Source organism: Heteronotia binoei, chromosome 1 (assembly GCF_032191835.1).
Source record: "Heteronotia binoei isolate CCM8104 ecotype False Entrance Well chromosome 1, APGP_CSIRO_Hbin_v1, whole genome shotgun sequence".
Lineage (NCBI taxonomy): Eukaryota > Metazoa > Chordata > Lepidosauria > Squamata > Gekkonidae > Heteronotia > Heteronotia binoei.
Window position 1 is genome coordinate 65,576,535 of NC_083223.1, and position 22,669 is coordinate 65,599,203.

The 22,669-nt window shown below is 38.8% G+C and overlaps 1 protein-coding gene across 7 annotated transcripts in view; it reads left to right on the forward strand.

Annotated features, from left to right (window-relative positions):
- Window positions 1-19,606, forward strand: part of PHF3 (PHD finger protein 3) — a 56,092-nt gene extending 36,486 nt beyond the window's left edge. For all 7 annotated transcript variants that reach the window (XM_060235379.1, XM_060235397.1, XM_060235382.1 and 4 more), the window contains 12 exons: window positions 3,107-3,422; window positions 4,357-4,540; window positions 5,172-5,319; window positions 5,401-5,557; window positions 7,609-7,725; window positions 9,269-9,400; window positions 9,854-9,989; window positions 10,866-11,064; window positions 13,181-13,328; window positions 14,138-14,227; window positions 15,451-15,646; window positions 16,347-19,606. In XM_060235379.1, coding sequence (XP_060091362.1) covers window positions 3,107-3,422; window positions 4,357-4,540; window positions 5,172-5,319; window positions 5,401-5,557; window positions 7,609-7,725; window positions 9,269-9,400; window positions 9,854-9,989; window positions 10,866-11,064; window positions 13,181-13,328; window positions 14,138-14,227; window positions 15,451-15,646; window positions 16,347-18,505 — 3,982 coding nt within the window. In that variant the 3' untranslated portion in view covers window positions 18,506-19,606. The remainder of the gene's footprint in view (window positions 1-3,106; window positions 3,423-4,356; window positions 4,541-5,171; window positions 5,320-5,400; window positions 5,558-7,608; window positions 7,726-9,268; window positions 9,401-9,853; window positions 9,990-10,865; window positions 11,065-13,180; window positions 13,329-14,137; window positions 14,228-15,450; window positions 15,647-16,346) is intronic.
- The last annotated feature ends 3,063 nt before the right edge of the window (window positions 19,607-22,669 follow it).

Below are 22,669 nucleotides of genomic sequence, written 5' to 3' on the forward strand. Positions count from 1 at the left end.
ATACTATGAAGCAGTCTACAGCTTGATCTTTTAATGGTAGTGGGCAAGAATGTTGAATACAGCTACACTCACACAAGCCCATAAAAGCTATGAGAAAATAATCATTTGGTTCTTTCCAGTTCTTTCCAAATGATTTCCCCCTTCTAAAAACAGAACTTTTCCCCACCTTGACAAGTGACATTCCTTATGAATAGCTGTGCTTCATTGTCATTAGCTGTACTGTGTTACTCATTGCAGCACTAGACATTGTGGCTCAAGTTTTCAAAGCAAATTAGGGCACAAGTTATTACAGAGAAAATAGTTTATATTTTTGTTCTTTTGGCCACTAGTGGTTCTTACAGCCTGCTATGAAAAAGAAAATATTGAGTTTAGTTTACATACAGAAGAGCAGAATTTCTTTATTTAGTATGCCAGAAGGACATACACCTGATGAACTATGCTCAACTACATTTAGCTAGTAAAAGTAGCGTATACTAGCACTGTTCATGTGGTGACATCTTTACATAAAGATTTAGACAAAATGTCTAATCTCTGCTGTGCTTTGGTGATATTTTATTAATTTTAGATATATCTTGTGTGTCCCAAGAACTCCGTAAACAGGTTTCCCTTACCAATAGAAAAGGCTTTACAGGGAGACCCCCTTGATGTTGTTTAATAGTTAATTGCTACATTCAAGTTCATGTTAAAGTAGCTGTAGAGTGAGAAGAAACCAGAGGCTAGCTTTTCAAATGTAGGCATATTTTAAGTCATTTTGGCTAATCAGAATGTCCTTCATTGTTACATAATGAAAGATCATAGCCATTACTGTTTTTATTCAGGACTTCATAAACACTGTTCATCACCAGTTATGCTTAAGTACTCATTGCTCTAGACCACCACCACCCCCCACCACACACAATTTCAGCTTAGTAAGCCCAGCAGCTAGGTAAGCTATGTAGGTAGAATGTTAGCCCATACAATTTATATATTTTTAACCAAGCTCAGTACAGACATGACCTTCCCGTAATTTTCTGTGAAAGAAACTCCTTTAGGTGTATATGGAGTTCTCTTTCTTCATACCCTACTTTACACCTGCAAGATCATGATTGCCTGCCAGGTAGACTTTGGCTTAAAAAGTCCAAATTACTGCTCCTAGACATCACATTTCTAATTTGTCAGATTTCTAAAGTAAAATGAATATAGATATTTCATACCAGAATACAACATTAATAACCTGCTTTCTCAGTTGAGCATGCTGAAGATGAAACTTAACGAAGTACAGATTTTTCAAGTATGTTCTGGATTGTTTAAGCATTTTTCAGTATGTCATACTTCTGAAATGCTTGTTATGTAAAATGCCATGATCCTCTATGGCATACAGTAAAGAAAAACCATACACAGAACTATATTGCCAGTTTTTTTGGCTATCTAAAGATATTTACAAATCGTATGCTACATAAACAGGCATATATAACTTAATTGAAATTACAAGGACTTATATGTGAAAGTGTCAACTTAGGGTGGGCAGCATTTCCCCCCCTTTTTTTTAAGAATTAAAATGAGTAGGGGATTTGAAATATTGCTATCTAAAATCTCCATATATGTGAGCTAGCTATCAGGATACATTTTCTACTCTTGAAATATAAAGAAACCATTCATGGACCATTGATGTTAATGAATATAGCTGAACATTTGAAGCTAAGTGGTCACATGTCAATATTTGCAGGAAGCCCGGATAATTAAGCTTGCCCCCTGGAATAATTTTGATTTGACTTTACAGTAGGTTCACTGGTGCTTTAACAGGCTTTTGTGGTATCAATGTCAGTGAAATGCATCATTCTGACTGGCATTGTGGTTTGGGGGAAGCAAGCCAGAATTTTAGTTCCCAGCTTGTGCAAGGTTTATTGGCCATTCAAATACTGTATGTCCAAGTGGACCACAAAAAGTGCTTTTAAATTACTTGATGGGCTACAACAGAAGACAGGCATATGAGGCACAGAAGGAAGTGAGTTTGACAGGCAGGGTATAGAGTATGGCACATATTGAGGGTTTTGTACTACTGTGCAAAAAAAAGTACTGTTCCTTACCTCATCAGATTTGTTAACATCAGTTATTTGGAGAAGCGGAACTATGGCTAAGCTTATAGAATGTGATGGCAGACTTCTGAAGAAACACTATTGGTGAACTATTGACCAAAGCAGTTTAATATTTTCATCTACTAGCAAGCAATAACGTTAAGTTTTCAAAGACCTTTGAAATATACTTACAAAGAAAGCTGCCCAAAAGTGATCTTAGCTGATGTGAGACAATTGTGGTGGTGTGCACAGGCAGCAGGGTTTTCTATCTCTTTTTCATTGGTGTTTGATCCACTGTAGTGCTTCAATATTAGAAGTTCATCTGTCAGAAGCCAGCTCTTAAGATTTACTCAGCTTTCCCCCCTTTTATTTATTAGATTTTTTTTTTGAAGGAAGAAGAGGGAAGGATATGCATAAACAGAATGGTATCACCCTCATCCCTATACAGTCCTATGAAAAAGCCAATGTTTATGGCATTTGTGAATGGAGCTAATTCTTTGAGTAGGGTTAAGAAACATTCCACAATCTTTGTTTATACAGATTTAGGTGATTCGTAGCTGCTTGATTATGTATTATTGACCCAAGTTGAAAAGTTTTCCGAATAACAGTAATAATACTGTTTGTATGAAACACATTTTTAGAAGATGTGTAGTCAACTTGAGTTACCTTTTCACTTGCCCTTGAGTTTAGTGTGTCATTGAGAGGAACCTGTGCAAAAACTGTGTGTGTTCATTTTCATGACTGTGATGACAGCTCATCTTAACTTCACGTTGGCATCTAAAACCATGTTGTAAAGCTGGAACAACAGATGTAAGATTCAGTGTCAAATACATTAAACTGAGATGAACATGGTCAGTGAGAATAATTCAGAGAGATAGTTGTGTTATTCTGTTGCAACAAAAATGAATTTAGCAAGAATAGTTTATGTGGGAATAAAAATGCGTTAAAGGTGTTAACAAGGTTCCTGTTTTTGTTCTGTGAGAGATGTGACTGAATACATTGTGTTTTATTTTGTTAATTGATTATTCCCCCTCCCTCCTCCTTGATTACAGGTTCATGGTAGGCTGTGGTAGATGTGATGATTGGTTTCATGGTGATTGTGTTGGGCTGAGTCTTTTCCAAGCCCAGCAAATGGGAGAAGAAGACAAAGAATATGTATGTGTGAAATGTTGTGCTGAAGAAGACAAAAAACCAGATGTTCTTGATCAAAATATACTGGATACGCAAGTAAAACAGGAACCAACCAGAGAAAGTAGAACAATGGAATATGAGAAGCCTGGGATATCAAAGCAAACACCCACATGCCCACCAAATAAAACAAAGGTGGGGGAAGACAACGTGAAGCACAAAGTCAAAATTTTTAAACGGGTAAGAAATTAGCACATATATATGATTGTAAATATTAAAATGTTTTCTGCTAAATGTGTTGGTGTAACATTTTGGTGATTCCTCCCCCTACCTGTGATTCTTGTCTGTTCCAGTGCAATTCTGAACAGAGTTGTGCCCACTAATTTCAGTAGACTTAAAAGGGTGTAACTTTGCTCTGAATTGCACAATTACCCTGATCTTAATGAAAGCAGAAGAGGCAGGGACTTGAAATGTGTTTCCGTCTAGATAGGAAGGGAAAGTTGCTTAGAAAAAATTAGTAGCCTTGTTGTACGCCAGCACTATCAGTCAGTACAGTGGATTGGCTCTGATGTTTCTCTTTCTCTAAATGAGGAATCTTCTGGATTCCTCCCTTAGTGTCAGTGAACCCTTGGATCCAACCCAATATTGGGAAGGGGTATAGCCTCCTTTTCTTAAAGACATACTGATTCAAAGATTTTAAGTGGAGATAGTCCACAAATTGCAATAAATAACAGACAAAACAAAAACAACTCCATTATAATGAAAATCCAAAAATGGAGGAGAACATTATCCTGAGCTGTGAGTTTTCTTAGTTGTGCAGTAATGTACTCTGTTTGTAGCTAACCTTGCTAAACCTTGGGCAGAAGTCCCTATCTGATTTATCCAGCTATTAGGACCAATTCATATGATTGAAATCTTATCCCATCAGTAACTTGTAACTGTTGATTATTAGATAGCCAAGAGAAAATTAAGCAGCTTTGAAATACAGTGCTCAAATGTAATTACATTTAATGATTTAAATAGAATTTTAGCTTAAACACTTTTCTCGGGATTTTTTGTCTTAATGTACTTAACATATAACATACACATGCATTTTTGGTCTTGATGTGCTATATAAAAGAACTGCAACCCATTTTTCTGTTTATGGTTTGTTAACTTTCCCTCCCCACCCCAGGAATCTGGTGAAGGAAGAGCAGTATCAGAAAGCAAAGATTCTGATGTAAAAAAGGGGGCTCAAATTCCCATTAGGAAAATGGGGCAAATGACTGCTGTTCCTCGTCGGTCTTCTGAAGAAAAACAAGAAAGAAATAAGGATACTCTTAGTGTTTCTTGTTCAAGTGAAAGCACAACAAAATCAGGTAATATTGATGGAATTTAGAAATTGGCCTTTTATTTATTTTTATTTTTTAAAAAAACTACTTGAAATGTAGTGGATGTACTCATTTTAAATGCCAGTTTTAAACCCTGCAAAAAATGAGAGGATTGGGATTCCTTAAAATGTTCTTTTTTGAGTGCTGGAAATAATTTTTAAAAGTTTCTATGCAGTGGTCTAGAACAGTTGGCATCTTGATCATCTGTCTTATTTTGTACATTTTCGTCTCTCCCTTCCTTCTCAGAACACATGATTTGCTCTTCCATATTGTGAGGTGAGTTAGGCTTAAGGTCTATGAATGGCCCAAGTCACTCTGTAAATTCATGACAGAGTGGGGATTTGAACTCATGTTTCCTTCTTTAGTCTGTCATTTTATCCACATTACTACAAATTCTAACCAGAGAAAAAAGACCTTAAATGTTGCTTTTGGTAAAATAGTGCATATAGATACTTTGTGTCTTTTTGATAAGAAACCTTTTACTTAATCCAGAATCACTGCTCTGTTGCACATTCCTTCAGAAGGGATCTCTTGTGCCCTCCTCTACTCACACTTGTGAATTTCAAATTTGTTAGTATTCAGTTAACCTTGCTTCCATTGTAAATATCTTTTACTTCAGGATTTCAAGATAGACCAGAAGGAAAGAAAAAGAAGACAGAGAAAGGAGGAACTGCCAGTACTGTACACCTGCCACCTGCATCCAAGCCTTCTACTGATCAGATAAGACAGAGTGTTAGGCAGTCACTCAGAGAAATCTTGGAGAAGAGGTATGGATGACATGTTAATATGTGTTAAATTTTTAATTGCTGCAGTTTCCTGGGAAACAAATTGTGTCTTTTTTTTTTAAGACTTGCTGACTCAACTCTGAAGATTCCTGAAGAAAGAGCAGCAAAAGTTGCAATCAAGATTGAAAAAGAGCTATATTCATTTTTTCGGGATACTGATTCCAAGTACAAGAATAAGTACAGAAGCTTGATATTCAATCTGAAAGATCAAAAAAACAATGTACGTTGCATTATCTGTGTGAATGGTGTGTCCTGAATTCTTTCAAGCAGTGCTGTTTTCCCTTTGGGGACTGCTAACATGATAGAATTTGTTGTGCTCACAATCCTTCTTCCTTGCCTCTTTCTCCTAAGATTTGTATATATCAGTGCTGGCACTATTTCCCTTTGGTATTTAGGTAGTGTTGCATTGAAATTAGAATTACCGTACATGTTTCAAGTTGGTGGTTGATATGTTTTAAATTACCTTTAATGAAAAGCTATGGATCAGTTCAGTCTAGTGTTTGGTTTAACATTTGTTGGCTGTCACCATTGAAAGAACATAAGAGCAGCTGTGGTGGATAGAACCAGTTGTCCCTCTAGCCGCATTGACTGCCCAAATGGCATCAGAAGCCAAAGCAGGGCACAGAGGCCAAAGCTTCCTCTGATATTGCTCACCAGCGCTGCTATCCAAAGTTACCTGCTTCTGAAAGTAGAGGTCTCAATTGGTCACAATGACTAATAGCCATTGATGTGCATGTCCTTCATAAGTAAACATAATGGTTTCTATGCTGTCCAGATTTCCTTGTGTTCTGTTTTGCTATGAGAATTCTGTGTTATGTACCCTAGAATTCCTGATTCATTTATTTTCCCCCAAAGCAGTTTTTTTGCTGTTATTCTATAGCAAGGGTGACCAAACTTGCTTAACGTAAGAGCCACATAGAATAAACATCAAATGTTTGAGAGCCTCAAGACATGAATGTCAGATGTTTGAGGCCCAGAAGGAAGGGAAGGAGGGAGAGAGGGAGGGAAGCAAATTGATGGGGGAGGCAGAGGTGGAAAGAAAGCAACTTTAAATGCATCCTCCAAGTCAGCTGATGGGGTGGTGGGGGCTTTGAGAGCCACACAATATGTGCGAATGAGCCACATGTGGCTCCTGAGCCACAGTTTCGCCAACTCTTCTCTATAGAGTTGTGGGTTTTGTACCATTTTTAGGCATAGGTTCTTTCTATCTGCAATTACATACTTACAAATAACCATTTTCTGTGTCTTTTTTTTGTCAGCACACAAAACTACAGAGGTGGGAGCATTTCTACCTTTTATGTCTAGTTATGTTCACAAACATATAGAGCCAGTTTAGACATTGCATTATTCTTAATCTGTTTCAGTACACACAAACAGCCATAGACTTGCTCACTTGCTTTTCTCCTTGAATGTTTTTATGGTGATTTGCAGTTCTTGCACACACAGAGACTATATTTTTCATAAATCATGCTTTACATCCATGGAACATAATGGCAAACTGTGGTTTGCCAGGGAGACAGGAAACTGCAGTATGTGAAGGAGTGTGATCATGTGAACTCTAAGTTCATTCGTGTATTGTAAACTATGAGCAAAACCATATTTGTCATATATGTTGCCAGGAGAGTGACTTCTGATTGTTATCTCTAATGCGTACAAACAGGAATTTCTTATGCTATAGACAAAATAATTATTTCTGTTTGCAATGGTGAATAGTTATACACCAGGAGAGCATTTCCCTCCATAGGCAAGAAGAGTGTAGCACCCAGAATTTGTTTAAAATCCAGTTTATTCTAAAGACCCAGGATTTTTTTTTAAGCCAGAAAACTTTTTTTGTGATTAAGATACACCTCCTTTTAGCTAGCATAGGCAACTTTTAACAAAGTTAATAATGTTAGCAAATAGGAGGAATCTGACGATCTTCCTGTTTCAAGACCGATCCTTTGCAGGTATTTTGCTACATGGTTATGAAGGGTTCTATGATTGATATATTTGTAAAAATTCTGTTAGTCCCTAAAAGCCTTGTAATTTTTCTGGAATGTATTATGAACAAGTCTCAGGTAAAAAGATGACTGTGTAATTTTGATCTAAATGTTACTTGTACAGCGGTGTTTTTTTAGCCTTTGTAATGCCAGGGTTTGGAATTTTGGTATAGTGATTTATAAAAATAGCACAGATAGCATTGAAATGCCTAATTGTTCATTTGTTGTACTTAAATTTATATTGGAAGTCAGGATTTTTTTTAATAAAAAGTTCTACTTGTTACTTTTCCAGATACTATTTAAAAGAGTATTGAAAGGTGATGTTACTCCAGACCATCTCATAAGAATGAGCCCGGAAGAATTGGCTTCTAAAGAACTAGCTGCATGGAGGAAAAGAGAAAACCAACATGTATGACCTGTCTAGAAATATCTAATGGTTGTCATTCTATCCATAATTTAACTATTCTGCCTTCTGAAAATTCCAGCATTGAAAATTTGTCCCAAATTGCAAAGGGATTAGAATTGTTGTTGAGCATCTTGATGGACTTTACTATACCTGAATTCTATAATCCTGAATGTTTAAACTTTTGATTGGCTCCAGAATCCAGAAGTATCATTTGGTCCCTAATATGGCAACAGATTATAGGGACAAATACAAATAGTGCTGCTGTGAATATTTGATCATTCCAGTTTATTTTTGGTGATTTTTGTTCCATTTTTAGATTCAGCACTTGCAAATTTCTGATTGTTCGCAAGTTTGATAAGTTGCTGCTTTTAAGTGTCTTGTGGATGAATGCAGATTTTACGTAATTTAAAAAGTCCTATGCTTGAATCCAATGACACTGTTCCCTGTAAGCTTCTCCCCAGTGGCTAAGGAGGCCTTCCACGTCGGCACTCACTTCCTCTGGTTCTAGCACTGAACACATGTGCAAAATGAGTGTTTTTTTTTCCTTCAAGGAGCCCTTATACAGGAGTCGTAGGGGTAGATGAGGTGAGCACTGCAGGGTAGGAAGGCCTCCTCAGCAGCTGGGGAGAAACTCAATGGGAACGGCATCATCAAATCCAGTTTCTGCATTTTCAGCTTATACCAAGGAAAATAATACAAAGTGTTTGCGGTGTTCAATTGATAGGAAGTGGCAAAAGGCAAATAATATTTCAGTTTGAATAAGCACATAATTTATGGGTAGGCTAATAGGTTGTGAAGATCCATGGCAAGAATGGGTGCCATAGATAGGTGTTCTTTGTTTGCACAGTGAGTGCAGGCCACTTCACCTCGGGATCTAGAAGAGTGGAGACTAGCCTGTCTCAGATTGCTAAAGGCAGATTTCTCCCTCAGCCCAACAGCATTCGCCCTGTTAAATTTATCCTATACAACTGAGTGGGGGTGCATTCATACACACTACATAATGCACTTTGCAATTGGATGTCTACTGTGTAAGAATAGCAAAGTCCACTTGCAATCAGTTGCCATGTGAAAGCACCCAGAGTCCACTGTTCATGTGTGTGTTTGGGGTGGAGAGAAGGGATTCATTTGGTGAGATGATAAGGTGAATGCATAAACAGGTGCAGAACCCATCAAAGAGTTTGGTCATTAGCATTTGTGGCGATTATTGTTGCTAGTTTAGTCTTTGCCTCAAAGGAATACATGCTTACATGCCTTCAGTCCAGTATGTGGAGGTAGATTCTTGGATGCAGAATACTCTGGTGTGAATCATATTTGCCCCAGGTTAGTACCAAAGCCTAGTCCAAAAGCTCATACCTGTAGAACCACACACATCAACAGACAATGTGGAGCAGTGGGTTGTAATCTTTCCTGTGTTCTCTTTCCCCCAACATCCCCGTCTGACTAGACTCGCAGAGCTGATACTGCCCATCTTGATGGCATTGTCTTCTGGTATCATTGTAATAAATGTTCATACTATATAACTAATTCATTCTTTGATATTTTATAGACAATTGAAATGATTGAAAAAGAGCAGAGGGAAGTTGAAAGGCGACCGATAACAAAAATTACTCATAAAGGTGAAATAGAGATTGAGAGTGAAACTCAAGTAAAAGAGCCAGAAGCAGTCATGGAACATCAGGTAAAATGACAAATGTACTGTGTGTTCTTATTCACATGCAATATGGGATTGTTTTTAATCATGTAGTGTTCCCTGAGTCTCAGTGAGTAAGGTGGACGGCAAATGACGCATAATTAAAATAAAAATAAAAGGTATCCCTTGTCTTGATTTTGGTCAATTTGCAGAGGCCTGGAGGTAGATCTGAACAGACACATTTTCCATGCAGGCAACAGATCTTTATTGGGAGCTTATTCATATGTCCATGTAGATTGCAACAAAACAGTCCTCCCCCCACGTTAGCTTTCTAAATATTTGTAATATGGAGTGGCTTTTACATTAAATTATGGGTTACTTGGCATAGCATTAAGCAGTGTTTCTGTTAGATGTCTGTGAAGTACAGGGAAGTGTGTATAAATACAAATATATATATGTATATATATTTGAATTAATAAATGTTTGTCTTGGTGTGTGTAGGAATCTGTTTCAGTTAAGGTTATGGAAAAGATGGAGGAAACAGAAAAAGATAAAGAAGTTGATGAATCTGCCACTCCTGATACAACAAGTCAGCACAAACATCATCTCTTTGATCTCAACTGTAAAATTTGCATAGGTAATATTGAGTAGCATGCTAAATGTCAGGGCATATTACTTCACTTGTCTGGTCCTTTGGAACTTATGTGACTTATAGAACTGCTGATAAAAATCACCTTGATCTTAATTTTAGAAAGAGAAGAGACTGGGAAGTGCTCTGTGGAATCAGAGTGGCTTCGTGCTGCTCTTCAAGGCAGAGAGGAGGGCCTGCTTTCTCTCACTGGTTACACATTTAGTATGGCAGTGGGAGTGAAGAGGGAGGTTGATCTCTGACTGTGTTGTACTTCATGGGCATTGATTTGCCTTCAGAGTACAACACAAACTCGAACTAGCTCTGCTCCTTCCTCCTTCCTCTTTGCATCTCACAGGATAAGGGGGTGAGCAGTGATGAACATAAATCATGTGTGTAAGTGAAGTGTCTTCTAGTTACAACCAAGTTATGGTGACCCCATAGGGTTCCAAAGACAAGTGATTAAGCAGAGGTGGTTTGCTGTTGACTTCCTCTGCAAAATCTCTCTTGGTCGTCTCTTATCTAAGTACTGAACCTACTTAGCTTCCAAGATCTGACAAGATCAGGCTTTACTATACCATTCTACATCCCCTCCAAGAATCATAGCCAGCTATTAAAACCAGCCGGTATCCCTGTCTGGACTCTTAAAGGAGACTTGTGCCTGAAGTACACTTGTTCTTATTGGGAATCCCTCTGTGTTCTTGGAAACGGTTGAACTGTTTCACTGAGATTTACAAAAACATAGACAGCCTTGGTTTTTAATTTCAGTCAATAGGACCTTTAAGCATTTTAGTGAGAACTGTTAGTAAGTTTTAAGATGGTATTTTTACAATCCTCATAAGATGTGAGTTGAAACAGTGAAGCTTTCTAACTTCCCTTTTCAAGGTCGAATGGCACCACCTAACGATGACCTTCCTGGGAAAAACGTGAAAGTGTCAGCTGGAGTTGCCCGTAAACCTTCAGACAATGAGGCAGAAAGCCTCGCAGATGCCCTTTCCTCAACAACAAACATTTTAGCTTCGGAATTATTAGAGGAAGATATAGAATTACCAAATCTGGCACATGCCTCTGCTGCAACTCCTAGGTAATCTTTTTCCCCCCTGATTACTACTATTTTTTTTTTACTCCTATGCCTATGATGTTATGAATGTTCAGTGCAAAAATAAGTGGAAATTATTATGCAGCTACATTGTTTGAAATAAGAAAATATGTTTGGCATTCCATGAAGCCACGCTCCACAGACAAGGACAAATAGAGTGCAACGTTTTTAAAGGGTTCTGGCATTTTTGTTTGTTGATTGAGGCTTGAAAATATGGCTGTGGTAAGTGCCTGAACTTAAAATGTTCACTTCTTAGTGCATCACACATGCACTTACCCCAGTGGAGTCTGCATTTTTTCCATGTCTGATGCTTATTTTGTTGCATGCAAGCAAATAAGTGTTGACTGTGTAAATATATGGTCAAGGCTGCAGAAATGTTTTCATATACATACACTTGGAACTTTACAGACAGCAGGCTGTAACTAGCTCTGCAGGTCCAGAGAATTAAAGGTATTTAAGCGGATGTGCTGATGCATATGAACATATGAAGCTGCCTTATACTGAATCAAACCCTCAGTTCATCAAAGTCAGCTACTCAGACTGGCAGTGGCTCTCCAGGGTCTCAAACTGCCTGGAGCCTTTTTAGTTGGAGATGCCGGGGATTGAACCTGGGACCTTCTGCTTACCAAGCAGATGCTCTACCACTGAGCAACCGTCCCTTCCCCTCCTCTTCTTGCAGCTCTCTCAATCTCCCTCAAAGTTCATTCTGGTGATGGTGGTTGGGAATCCCTTAGGGAGACAACATAAATAGTGAAAGTGGGGAGGGCCTGCAGAGTGTGTGGAGGAGAATCATCAGAAATAAGTCCCTTTAATTTTCAGAATCCGTGATTGGATAGAGAACAGTGTTCAGGATTGAAAGAACAGTAAACCTCATTTTGCCAGCACATGAAGGGGGGTACGTTGTAGAATAGCACACCATGCCACATGGGAAATTCACTTTTGAAAATTGGTTTGAGTTGGAGGTCTGCTGTTTAAAAAACTGGTAACAAGTCCTACTGTTCATGACTTTGTGTTTGGGTATGCCTCATGTTTAGACTCCAACCTAGATACTTAAACATGAAATGAATGTATAGAATTGTCATACATGGGTTATAAAAATATGTAGTCTTAAGTCAAATGACATTTGGAACAATTCCATTTTATAACTAAATATCTAGATGCTGCAAATGCTGTCATAATTCCATTTAAAACTAATTAAAAATCACCTCCAAGTAATTCTAATAAGTTGATTTATTAAAGAAGAATTTGTTTTCTTTTTTGTTTTGTTTTTTGCTAGAATAGGAATAATTAGTATTCAAATGGTGCCATATATTTTAGGTGCATCTGTAGATGCATGACAGATTACGTCTTCTTGGCAGTGCCCCTAACACCCTCAAAAACACTCCTTCTGTGTATTTTTAAAAACTTGGTCTGTTTTGTATATTAAAGAACAATTATTGCCATCATGCCATGTATTTTTTTTTCTATGTAAATATCTTAGTCATTGTCTTTTTAGTGACTCTTTCAACCAATAAAAATCATGTTGACCAAGAACACCAAGCAGGCTTCTTGAAACTGCTGCTGATCTTGCATCCATTTCTTTCTTGTTTTATTGTTATTGACCAGCCTCTGTCCTTTGGTTCTCTCTGTATACTTTCCCCAATTTCATATGCTGGATGGTTTGTAGCCTTGGCTTGCATCCAGCATTTAGCAGGTGGAAACAAAAATCAACTTAGCATGGTTCTGCTTGCACCAAGATCTTGTGCAACACCAAGCACTTTCTCTATTAGACTTTTTTTTGCCATCAGAGTGCAGCTGATTTATAGTGACATTATAGGGCTTTCAAGAGGTGGTTTGCCATTGCCTGCCTCTGTGTAGAAACCCTAGGCCTCCTGACATTGCCTAGATTCCAAGATCTGATAAGGTCAGACTGGCCTGGCCCCAATTATATCTAGACATTATAGTGCTAAGAAAGTGGTTGCACAAGATTTTGCACAAATGGAAATGCAAGTGAGTATTGAATAAGTTTAACTTGGCAGAAGTGGCTACTGTGGTCCTTTTTCTCGCATTTCCACTTGCACTTACTCCAACCTTTTTTTATTTCTGTTTTCTTGTTTTTCAGATCAGAAACCCCAGGCACTGTTGAAAGTGAAACACTCTTTCTAGCTCGTCTGAACTTTATTTGGAAAGGCTTTATCAACATGCCATCTGTTGCAAAGTTTGTTATCAAAGCTTATCCAATCTCTGGTTCTTTTGAAAATTTAACAGAGGTAATGTGCGCTTGCACTTGTACGTGTGTAATTAATGTTAGGTGCTTCCATTTTCCTCCCATTATGGACAGGACCGGATCTACATGTTTTTTGAGGGGGGGGACAAAATTAAAAAATGACGCCCCCTTTTGGGCCATTTTGTGTTATGGTCCCATAGAATGCAATGGACTCCATGTTCAATTTGGCGCCATCCCCTCTGTCGGCACCCGGGGCAAGCACCCCCTTCTGCCCCCCCCTCCAGATCCGGCCCTGATTATGGAACACAGAATGGTTAACCTAGGAATAAATTTTGGAGTTGCCATTGCAGTGTAGTGTGGTACACGTGAGTGCAGCTTGTGTAAAACCACTACGAAGAGTTGTCCATAGTTTGCTTATTTAAGTAGTTGCAGATTTGGGGTAATTTTTCATCTTCATTTCAGCACACAGATCACTCCTGTTACCATTTAAGAAACAGTGAAATATTCTGACAGACTGAATAACTTTTTCAAAGTCTTGGGGAGTCTGTGGGCAAGCAGTGATTTAAACCCTGGTCTAAATGTAACATTCTCTGTCCTTTTTTGCTGGTGCTTATTTGCTGGTATTGTTTTTGTAAATTGCCACACGTTCAGCCCGTAGAACTTTTCAGCTTCACTCTACATTAAATATGAAATCTGAAAGTCTGATTGATAACCTTTGTTCACTGTTTGTCACAGTTCTATTGTATGCTAAATCTCTCAAACTTGTTAACATGTATAACATGAGTATTTCAATAGCAAGTGTTGTTTTGAAAAATAAAAATGCAGTTATAATCTTTTCCCCCCCTGCTATAGGATTTGCCTGATAGTATCCAAGTAGGTGGCAGGATATCACCTCAGACTGTTTGGGAATATGTTGAAAAAATAAAAGCTACAGGGACAAAGGTAAAATTACATACAAAAATACATTTTAGGAATGTACCTAAAAGAAAAAGAAGAAAGACCTCAGTGTTATATTGCTTCTGCTATATAATGAATGTCTTGCTATATAATAGCCTGAATGTCAAGCTATATAATAGCCTGAATGGCCCAGCCTAGCCCAATCGACCCCGATTAGCACTTGGATAGGAAGGTTGCCGCCTGTGTTTGTCTTTTGCCTTGGAAGTCCTATAAGGTTGACATAAGTTGGCTGCAATTCACAGCACTTTCCACCACCGCTTTTTGACTGAAATTCTCTGCTGCTGGTGTAGTGTCAAATATTGTGGAAAGACCCCTTCTGCTTAGTAATAGCTTGACTGTCAAAGCTTTAGTGAACAGTGTCCTCCTAAAGCTGCCACTTTCAAGTAGCTAATGGGTTTTGCCATGTTACATATTCCTGTCGTCACAGGCAACTATTTCAACTGCAGAGCTGATTGTAGCATTGTTAAAGCTTAGCTAGTCTTTATTATATCTGAGTGTGTGTGCAGTATGCTTTTAGTCCTTTTCCTAGTATTTCAGAGAAGATGTGTTGCTAGTTTTCAGTGGGCTAGTATTTATTTATCAAACATTTCTATCCCATGTTTCCTTTTGGTTCAAGACGGTTTACAATAATAGTTTTTAAAAATTCAGTTAAAAACAAAAAAATAACAAACCTCAAATCTGTCCCCTGCCTCCTTCCCTAAAATGCTTGCTCTTCATCCCCCCACCCCCACAAAAAAACCCCCCTGGCAAACAAACAGGCTTTGTAGCACCTCCAAAGATATTTAGTGATCTTATTTATGTATACCCAGTCAGGAATCCCATTGCACAGAGCCAGAGCAATGATGGAATAGGTTAAGGTCACGGGTGGAATTCTAGCAGGAGCTCCTTTGCATATTAGGCCATACACTCCTGATGTAGCCAATCCTCCAAGATCTTACAAGGCTCTTTTTTGTAAGTTCTTGGAGGATTGGCTACATGAGGGGGGGGGGCCTAATATGCAAAGGACTCCTGCTAGAATTCCACCCCTGGTTAAGGTAAAGGCTGTGGTTACTCCCAGATGGGCAACCTTAAGTGGTGGGATAGTCAACAGATGGCTAGTAATGGTTTAATGGAAATTTCCCTCAGTTCTGAAGTGTTGAATTCTGCTGTTAAGAATGAGAAAACAAATTGTAAATGAACTGTCCTGCCTTTTTTTCTCCCCACAATAGGAAATCTGTGTGGTTCGGTTCACACCTGTGACTGAAGAGGATCAGATTTCATACACCTTGCTGTTCGCGTATTTCAGCAGCAGAAAACGTTATGGTGTAGCTGCTAATAACATGAAGCAAATCAAGGATTTGTATATTATCCCTTTAGGTGCCTCTGATAAAATTCCACATCAGCTGGTGCCATTTGATGGTCCTGGTAGGTAACAAAACTAGACCAAAAGCCTATATATGGCTTAAGAAATATGCTTGATGGAGATCTTGTTGGGGTTTTTTAAAGATTAGGCTCCTGAGATACGTTTGAATCCCCTCCAAAATGAGAAAGTCTATTTTTAAAAAATAATTGCTGTTATTCTGAGACCATTAGCACATATCCTAAATCCAACCTGAGAAACGCTTAGTGAGAAGCATTTTTGTGTAGATAGCTTGTGTAGATAGTCTTGTGTTTCTGCTGCCTGCAGTTCTTTAACCACATTGGTGTTTGTTGTAACAAGAACTCTCTGTCTGGGGCAGTGATGCTCTGCATTCTTGGTGCTTTGCGGGGCGGGCACAGTAGTAGGGCGTCTAGTGTCCTGGCTGCACTGGTGGACCTCCTGATGGCACTTGGTTTTTTGGGCCACTGTGTGACACAGCATGTTGGACTGGATGGGCCATTGGCCTGATCCAACATGGCTTCTCTTACGATCTTAACAATAATTGTTTGCAGAATAGGAATCCTACATATTCAACTCTTGCTAGACATAGAGGGAAATCTGACTAGCATTTCTCCTGGTATATACATGAACCTCTTGAGCTTTATGAATTTGCAGAGGCAGAGGTAGCTTGTTGATTAAAACAGTTGTTTCCTGCGATACACATAACATCTCACTTATTGTGCTGTTCTGATTGTTTAAATACAGGAATTGAAGTCCACCGACCCAATTTGTTGCTGGGGCTGATCATTCGCCAGAAGTTAAAAAGACAGATAAATGCAGTTGCTAATGCCAGCACAAGTCATACAGAAGAAAGTCTTGAAAGCAGCTCCATTAGTTTGCCACCAGAAAAGAAAAGCAAACTAAGTAAACCCGAAGTGCTTCATTCAGAAGCAATAGAAAAAGAGGAGGAAAATGACTTTTTTAACTCCTTCACAGCTGTGTTGCACAAACAAAGGCTTAAGTCTCAGCAGTCTAGTTCAGAAGAAGTAGCAACCAGTGAACCTTCTGTCGAGACCATAAAACATGAGCCACCAAAGCCTCTGCGGTTCCTTCCTGGAGTTCTGGTTGGATGGGAAAATCAGTCATCTGCTCTGGACTTAGTGAGTAAACCATTGCCAGTAGATGATATTCTTCAAAGTCTTCTGGGTATGACAGGGCAGATGCCTGAGCATATCCAGTCGACAGGGGACCATCCTGCTGATGAAAACCTGCCTGAAAAACAGGCAGATATAAAAGAAGAAAAAATGGACATTCCTGTAGTAACTCCTGAACTTGAAGAAATGAAAGATAGCCAGGGCACCTCAGAAGAATCCACAGAAAATATAGCAGCAGCTGATACACTGGTAGTGGATGTCTCATGCTCTTCAGGAAATCTGACAAGCCTGAGTCTTAAGGGAAAACCCCCAGATGTTTCTACAGAAGCATTTTTAGCCAACTTGGCTATTCTTTCACAGAACAAAGAAACCAAAGAGGCTACTGAAAGCATTGTGATGTTGGGAGATGCGGATAATGTTTCTCAGGAAGATAAAAGGACCACCAGTTGTCCTGCCTCATTCAGCTTAGGAAAGGCTGGTGGGAGCAATAATGCTGCTGTAGCATCTGTTGATGCTACAGCTGCTAATAATGCAAAATCTCCACAGTTCATTAATCTTAAAAGGGATCCAAGGCAAGCAGCAGGACGAAGCCAACAGAGCAACACTTCAGAAGGTGAAGGTGACAGTGTTAGAAACGAAGACATACAAAATAACCAACAACTGGACACTTCAGAAATTGAGGAGACAAACGTAGATAATAAACAGTCTTCAGGAAATGATCCAAACTTAGATCAGAGCAATAGTCAAGCAAGCAAGGTGACAACAGCTTCAGCTGCAACTAAAGCAGATGATGTCTGTCCCTCCCAGCTGGAAGATGCAAATCAGTCCCAGGAAAAAGCACTGATGCAAAACATTGAGACGGTACATTCAGTTAGAAGAGGCTTATTGCCACCCCCACCCCCACCCTCATCATCATCATCTCAGTTTGAAACTGAAAATTCTTGCCATGCTGAGTTCAGTACCAAAACTGGTGGTCCTGTCACAAGTGGAAACTTCTCACCAATAAGGACTCAGCAACCCAATTTTCAGCATACTAAAACTGCTCCACCTGCTTTTCCGTTTCAAGGGGCTGTTCCTCCTACCTTTCCTCTGCAAAACAACCCTGTGTTTGGGTTTCCTCCCCATTTGCCCCCTCCACTTCTTCCTCCTCCAGGCTTTGGTTTTCCTCAGACTCCTCTGATACCGTGGCCCCCTGTGATGCATCTGTCAGGTCAGCCCCCACACTTCGTTGGGCCAGTTCCACCAGCTCCTCCACTGGTACATAAACAGTCAAGATTCTCAGGGCCAGAGCACTTTTATCAGAGCAGAGACAATAGAAGGCCAGAGAGGCGTCACAGTGACCCTTGGGGTAGACAAGGCCCACATTTGGAGAGAACCTTCGCTAGGAAGAAAAGTGAACAGCACAGGCAAAGATTTTACAGTGAGTCTCACCACCAGAAAAAAGGAAGGCATGACTGGGAGCCAGATTCTGAAAGGAACAGACATAGAGATAGAACCCAGGATAAAGAAAGAGACAGAAAAAGCAGGGAGGAAGGGCATCGAGACAAAGAGAGGTCACGACTTTCACACAGTGATAAAGACTCTGAAGGCAGATCCTCAAGAGAAAGTAGAAATCCTGAAAAAAAGGATGTTCCTAAAAGTGAAGAGCGGGCTCACGATAAGGAGAGAGAGAAAAGTAGGGAGAGGCATAGAGAACGTGATAGTGAAAAGAATCGAGATAGGCATCACAAGGACAGGGACCACAGTGACCGAAGTAAAAGCAAAAGGTAAAAGCCACAAAGGGGACAGGCTGTGTCTTTTAAAGTTTTAAATAAACAAAAAAAATATGTGTTAAATATGTCTTCAAACTCTGTAAAATATGTCTGGGTATAATTGTGCCATCAATTTTTCCTTCTTTTTTATATTCACTACTTCTGTTTGGCTTGGTACAAGTCTGAGTACCCTTTACTCCTTTTCTTTTGCGTTCTACTGATTTAGGAGAAGTTGAACAGTTCAAAATTTTACATTGCTTGTACAGACAGGATTTTAAGGATTTTCTTTTAATATGCAATAAAGACATATAAAGCTCATTGATCAAATTTGGCTTTCGTCAAGATGTGTTCGCCATCTTTGGTGACTTGTGCTCTCCTCTGTTTTAAGATGCTTGAGTTGCTATAATGGCAAAATTTGTACTATGAAAATATTAAGTTGTTCCACTCAAGGGAGCATTGTGACAGAATCTCAGAATTCGTATTGCAATATAACAGTCAGTAGGGGGTGTGTTTAAGGATTCAGAAAGGGGGGAATTGAAACAAAAGCAGTATTGACCATTGCATATTTGCTGAGCATCTGAAACAGTTTGTGAGCAGAAATCAGAAGGCTGCGTGGTCCAAATTTTATCACTTTAGGACACACTTATTTTAATAAGTATTTTTTTTACAACTTTAGCCTTTGTTGATATGATTTGTATTAAATTAATTTTCAGCCATTTCTTGTGCTTAAAAAACTTGAATACCTACGCTTGTACATGTGTTTTACTATCCTTTATATTGTAAAATGTAAATATTTTAAGGGATATTTTGATTCTACAAATGATAAAGCCTTTCACAGCTGTTTGTTTGATTTTAATAGATGTGAAGCAATAGGCTAAACAGCTATAACAAAGAGATGTATAAATGTGGCTTGGCTTTACAATTCCTGGTAATTTTTAACGACCCTAGGGTTTTTAATAAATAGATCCGTAAATTTCTTGTGATTTCTGTGGCAAGTTACAGTACATTGCTGTTTCTGTTGAATAACATTGCACTATTCTGTTCAGCATCCTGTTTTGAAGTATTTAGTAAATTTAAGAGCATTGTGCATATAAAGAATCTTCTTGCATAAATCACCTTATCTATGAATATAATTTTTTTATTGCAGTTTGATAACAGAAAACAAAAACTTCCAGTACTATATGATTAAAACAAATCATTAGGCTATTTCAAAATCCTAATTAAGTATAACAGCCTAATTGCAAACCTTGCACATGGCTTTATAGAATCAAATTTTAAAAATGCTATACCATACAGTGGTTGATGGTAGCTTTTATTAAAGAAGTGACACTCACAAAAGTAAAATAGTTTTTAGTAGCTCTTGAATGCTACCAGGGAACAAAATTTTCATTAGTTCAGATGGAAATGTTAGTGGATGCTTTAAATACTGAACCTCTTGCTGCAAACATGTGGCACACTAGCTTTCTGTGCAGTGTACTTCCCCAGCACATGGAGACGCCATCTGATCCTCAGTGCCTCTCAGCTCATGGTTGCTTTTTTTCCTTACCGAAAATAAAGAGCAAGTTTAATACTCTGCCCAGCATCAAACACAGATTAAAGGAGATATAACTAGTGTACTCATTCTTGGAAAAGTGTTGGGAGGTTGGCGGTTGTCAAGAAAGTTTTGATCATTTTGTTAACTCTGAGTACCCCAGGATCCCTACAGCTCTAGGTGGGCATCTGATTACCTGGGAAAAGAGAACCAGGTCCCCATATTATGTAGATCTGAATCTGTGCTCTTGTGCTTCTGAAAAATCCTTGAGAATTATCCCGACTGCATTAATACAAATGAAAATATATAAAGAAGAAAGACTGTCATTTGCCTCTAATCTTTTTGTATCCTAAGGGAAAATCTTAAGGGGGTAGATTGTAGTTGAAAGGCATCATCCCCTTCCAAAATATTCCATCAGTTACTTTGAATTTTTCCCCAAGTACTAGAGAAATATCTGGAAGTCTGTTGCTCTGTAGTGCTTTTTCTTCAGAGCTGCTTAATAAAAAACAACCACCACCACCCTCCCTTTCTCTTTTTAACCACCACCTTCATTGTCATGAAAGTTCCTCATTACAGAAGTAGCTCTTGAAATGGGTATTTATTGACAAGAGTTGATGTGAGGTCGTTCAGGCTTTTGCATTTTTGCTGTCTTAACTTCCTGGGCAACGTACCAACAAGCTTTTATGCAGCAAGAACCACAGTTTGCTGTTGCAGATGATAATGGTATATTCTTAAAGAAATAAAGTAAGTTAGCTCTGTCAAAGGCCTCAAAACTCATCAGGCAGCAACTCAGTATGTTAAGACATTTAGACTGACTGAGGTCCCTTGACATCAGCAGTGGGCAACATGTGAGGTCAAATCCACCGTTCTGGGACAGGAAAACAGGACATGGAATGAATACTTTTCATTTAAGGATGAGGGTGTTTTAGCAAGCAAACAGATCTGCTAAAGAACAGTAGGTCTTTCATTCAAGTCCCCATAGAGAAAGCAAAGCTTTCCACTTGTTCTTACTGCTGGAAAAGGAACCACTCCTCTTAGAAGCCCCACATTATATGATATTCCCAGTTGCTTTGTGGGTCCTAGCACAGATATGCTAAATCTAAGAAAGATGTTTAAATAAGTATCTCTGGCACATGAATTGGCTAGCCAGCCAGAAGGACAAGGATATAAGCTCATTGGCTCCTCTCTATTTAACAGCACCGAACAAACACTGCCATTGCTGATTTGGGCCTGTGTGCATACTTCTCAGTATGTCACAATGCAGGAAACAATTAGGGAAGCAACAATTACGAGCAAGCAAGTCTGTTTTCTGTTCATTTAACCCAATATAATTTGAAATAACACATAGACAATAAGAACAAGAAGCAAATGATGGCAGACAATTGTTTTGGTAACTACTTGTATTTGCAAGCTATGTGAAATACTGTTTTCATTCCTTATTCAGGTACATGTTTAGAAGCTCCTATTTTCCATAGATTTCACTGTAACATTCCATCCAATAATTAGCCAAATAGACATTTATCAGTTTGCAGGTTAGGAGACCACCACTTCAGAAGCTGAAATTCCAAGTATGCCTACTTTGAAGACAGTTTGAAATCACTTCAACTTCTCAGACAGATGTGTTTAGGATAAAGGTGTGAACACTCAGTGTGATGGAAAAGAATTTGAAAATCACTTATAAAGTGTTACACATAACCAGAAATACAATATCTATCCATGTACACCAAAATATTTTAGCATAAAACTTCATTTACAGTTTTTATTCTCTAAATTTCCTGAGTTTAAATTTAGATCATAAGTATAGCAGAATGTTAAGTTAGATCTTAAAATGGAGGGAAGTTATGTGTTAATGACAGGCAACCAGCCTCCTGATGTTAAAATGTTGGGGCCTGGTCCTACGTAGCAGTCCTGAAGTGGTAGAACAGACTGAACCACTTTGCAGAAGGGGAGCAGATTGTGGAATGCCCCCTTACATGAAAACAAAGCCTTGCAACAAGAAACTAGTACAGCAAGAAGCAGACTAACCAAGATTGACATTCATGGAAGACTTTTTAAGCATTGGAAAGCTTTTTTTTTTAAAGGATACCTACAGCTTGAAGCGATACACTCCACTTTATCATCTCTTTGTGTATGTGTGTGTGTGTGTATGTGTATAGCAGACCTGAATTTCATGCTTATTTGACTTCATTGTATCCCCTCATGATATCTGCTATTGATATCTTTCTCATTGAAACTTTCTGTAAGCAGCCCTTACCCACGCAACTTATAGCAACATTTGGGAGGACTGAATATGTGGATACTTAGCATACCTATTGCAGCCATTAGATAAATCCAGGAAATGGGAAACAGAGGTGGTATTACTGTTGTCAGTAGGGATGAACAACCATAAAAAATTTGGTTTGTGGCATGCCCAGTTCGCAAACCACAAGCCATCATGAACATTTAGAAGCTAAACCAACCAGTGAGGTTTGTGACACAGTAGAACGGTCCCCCATCTACTAGAGAATCAAAACTCAGGGGATCTCTGGCTGTCTCTCCATAACCTGCCCTCCATGTTTAGCAAGGATTAGATTAATGGGGTCCAAGTTACGCCCGCCCCCCTGGAAGGTGCATTCAGGGAAATGCTTTTAAAGGAAATGACGGGCAGTCATT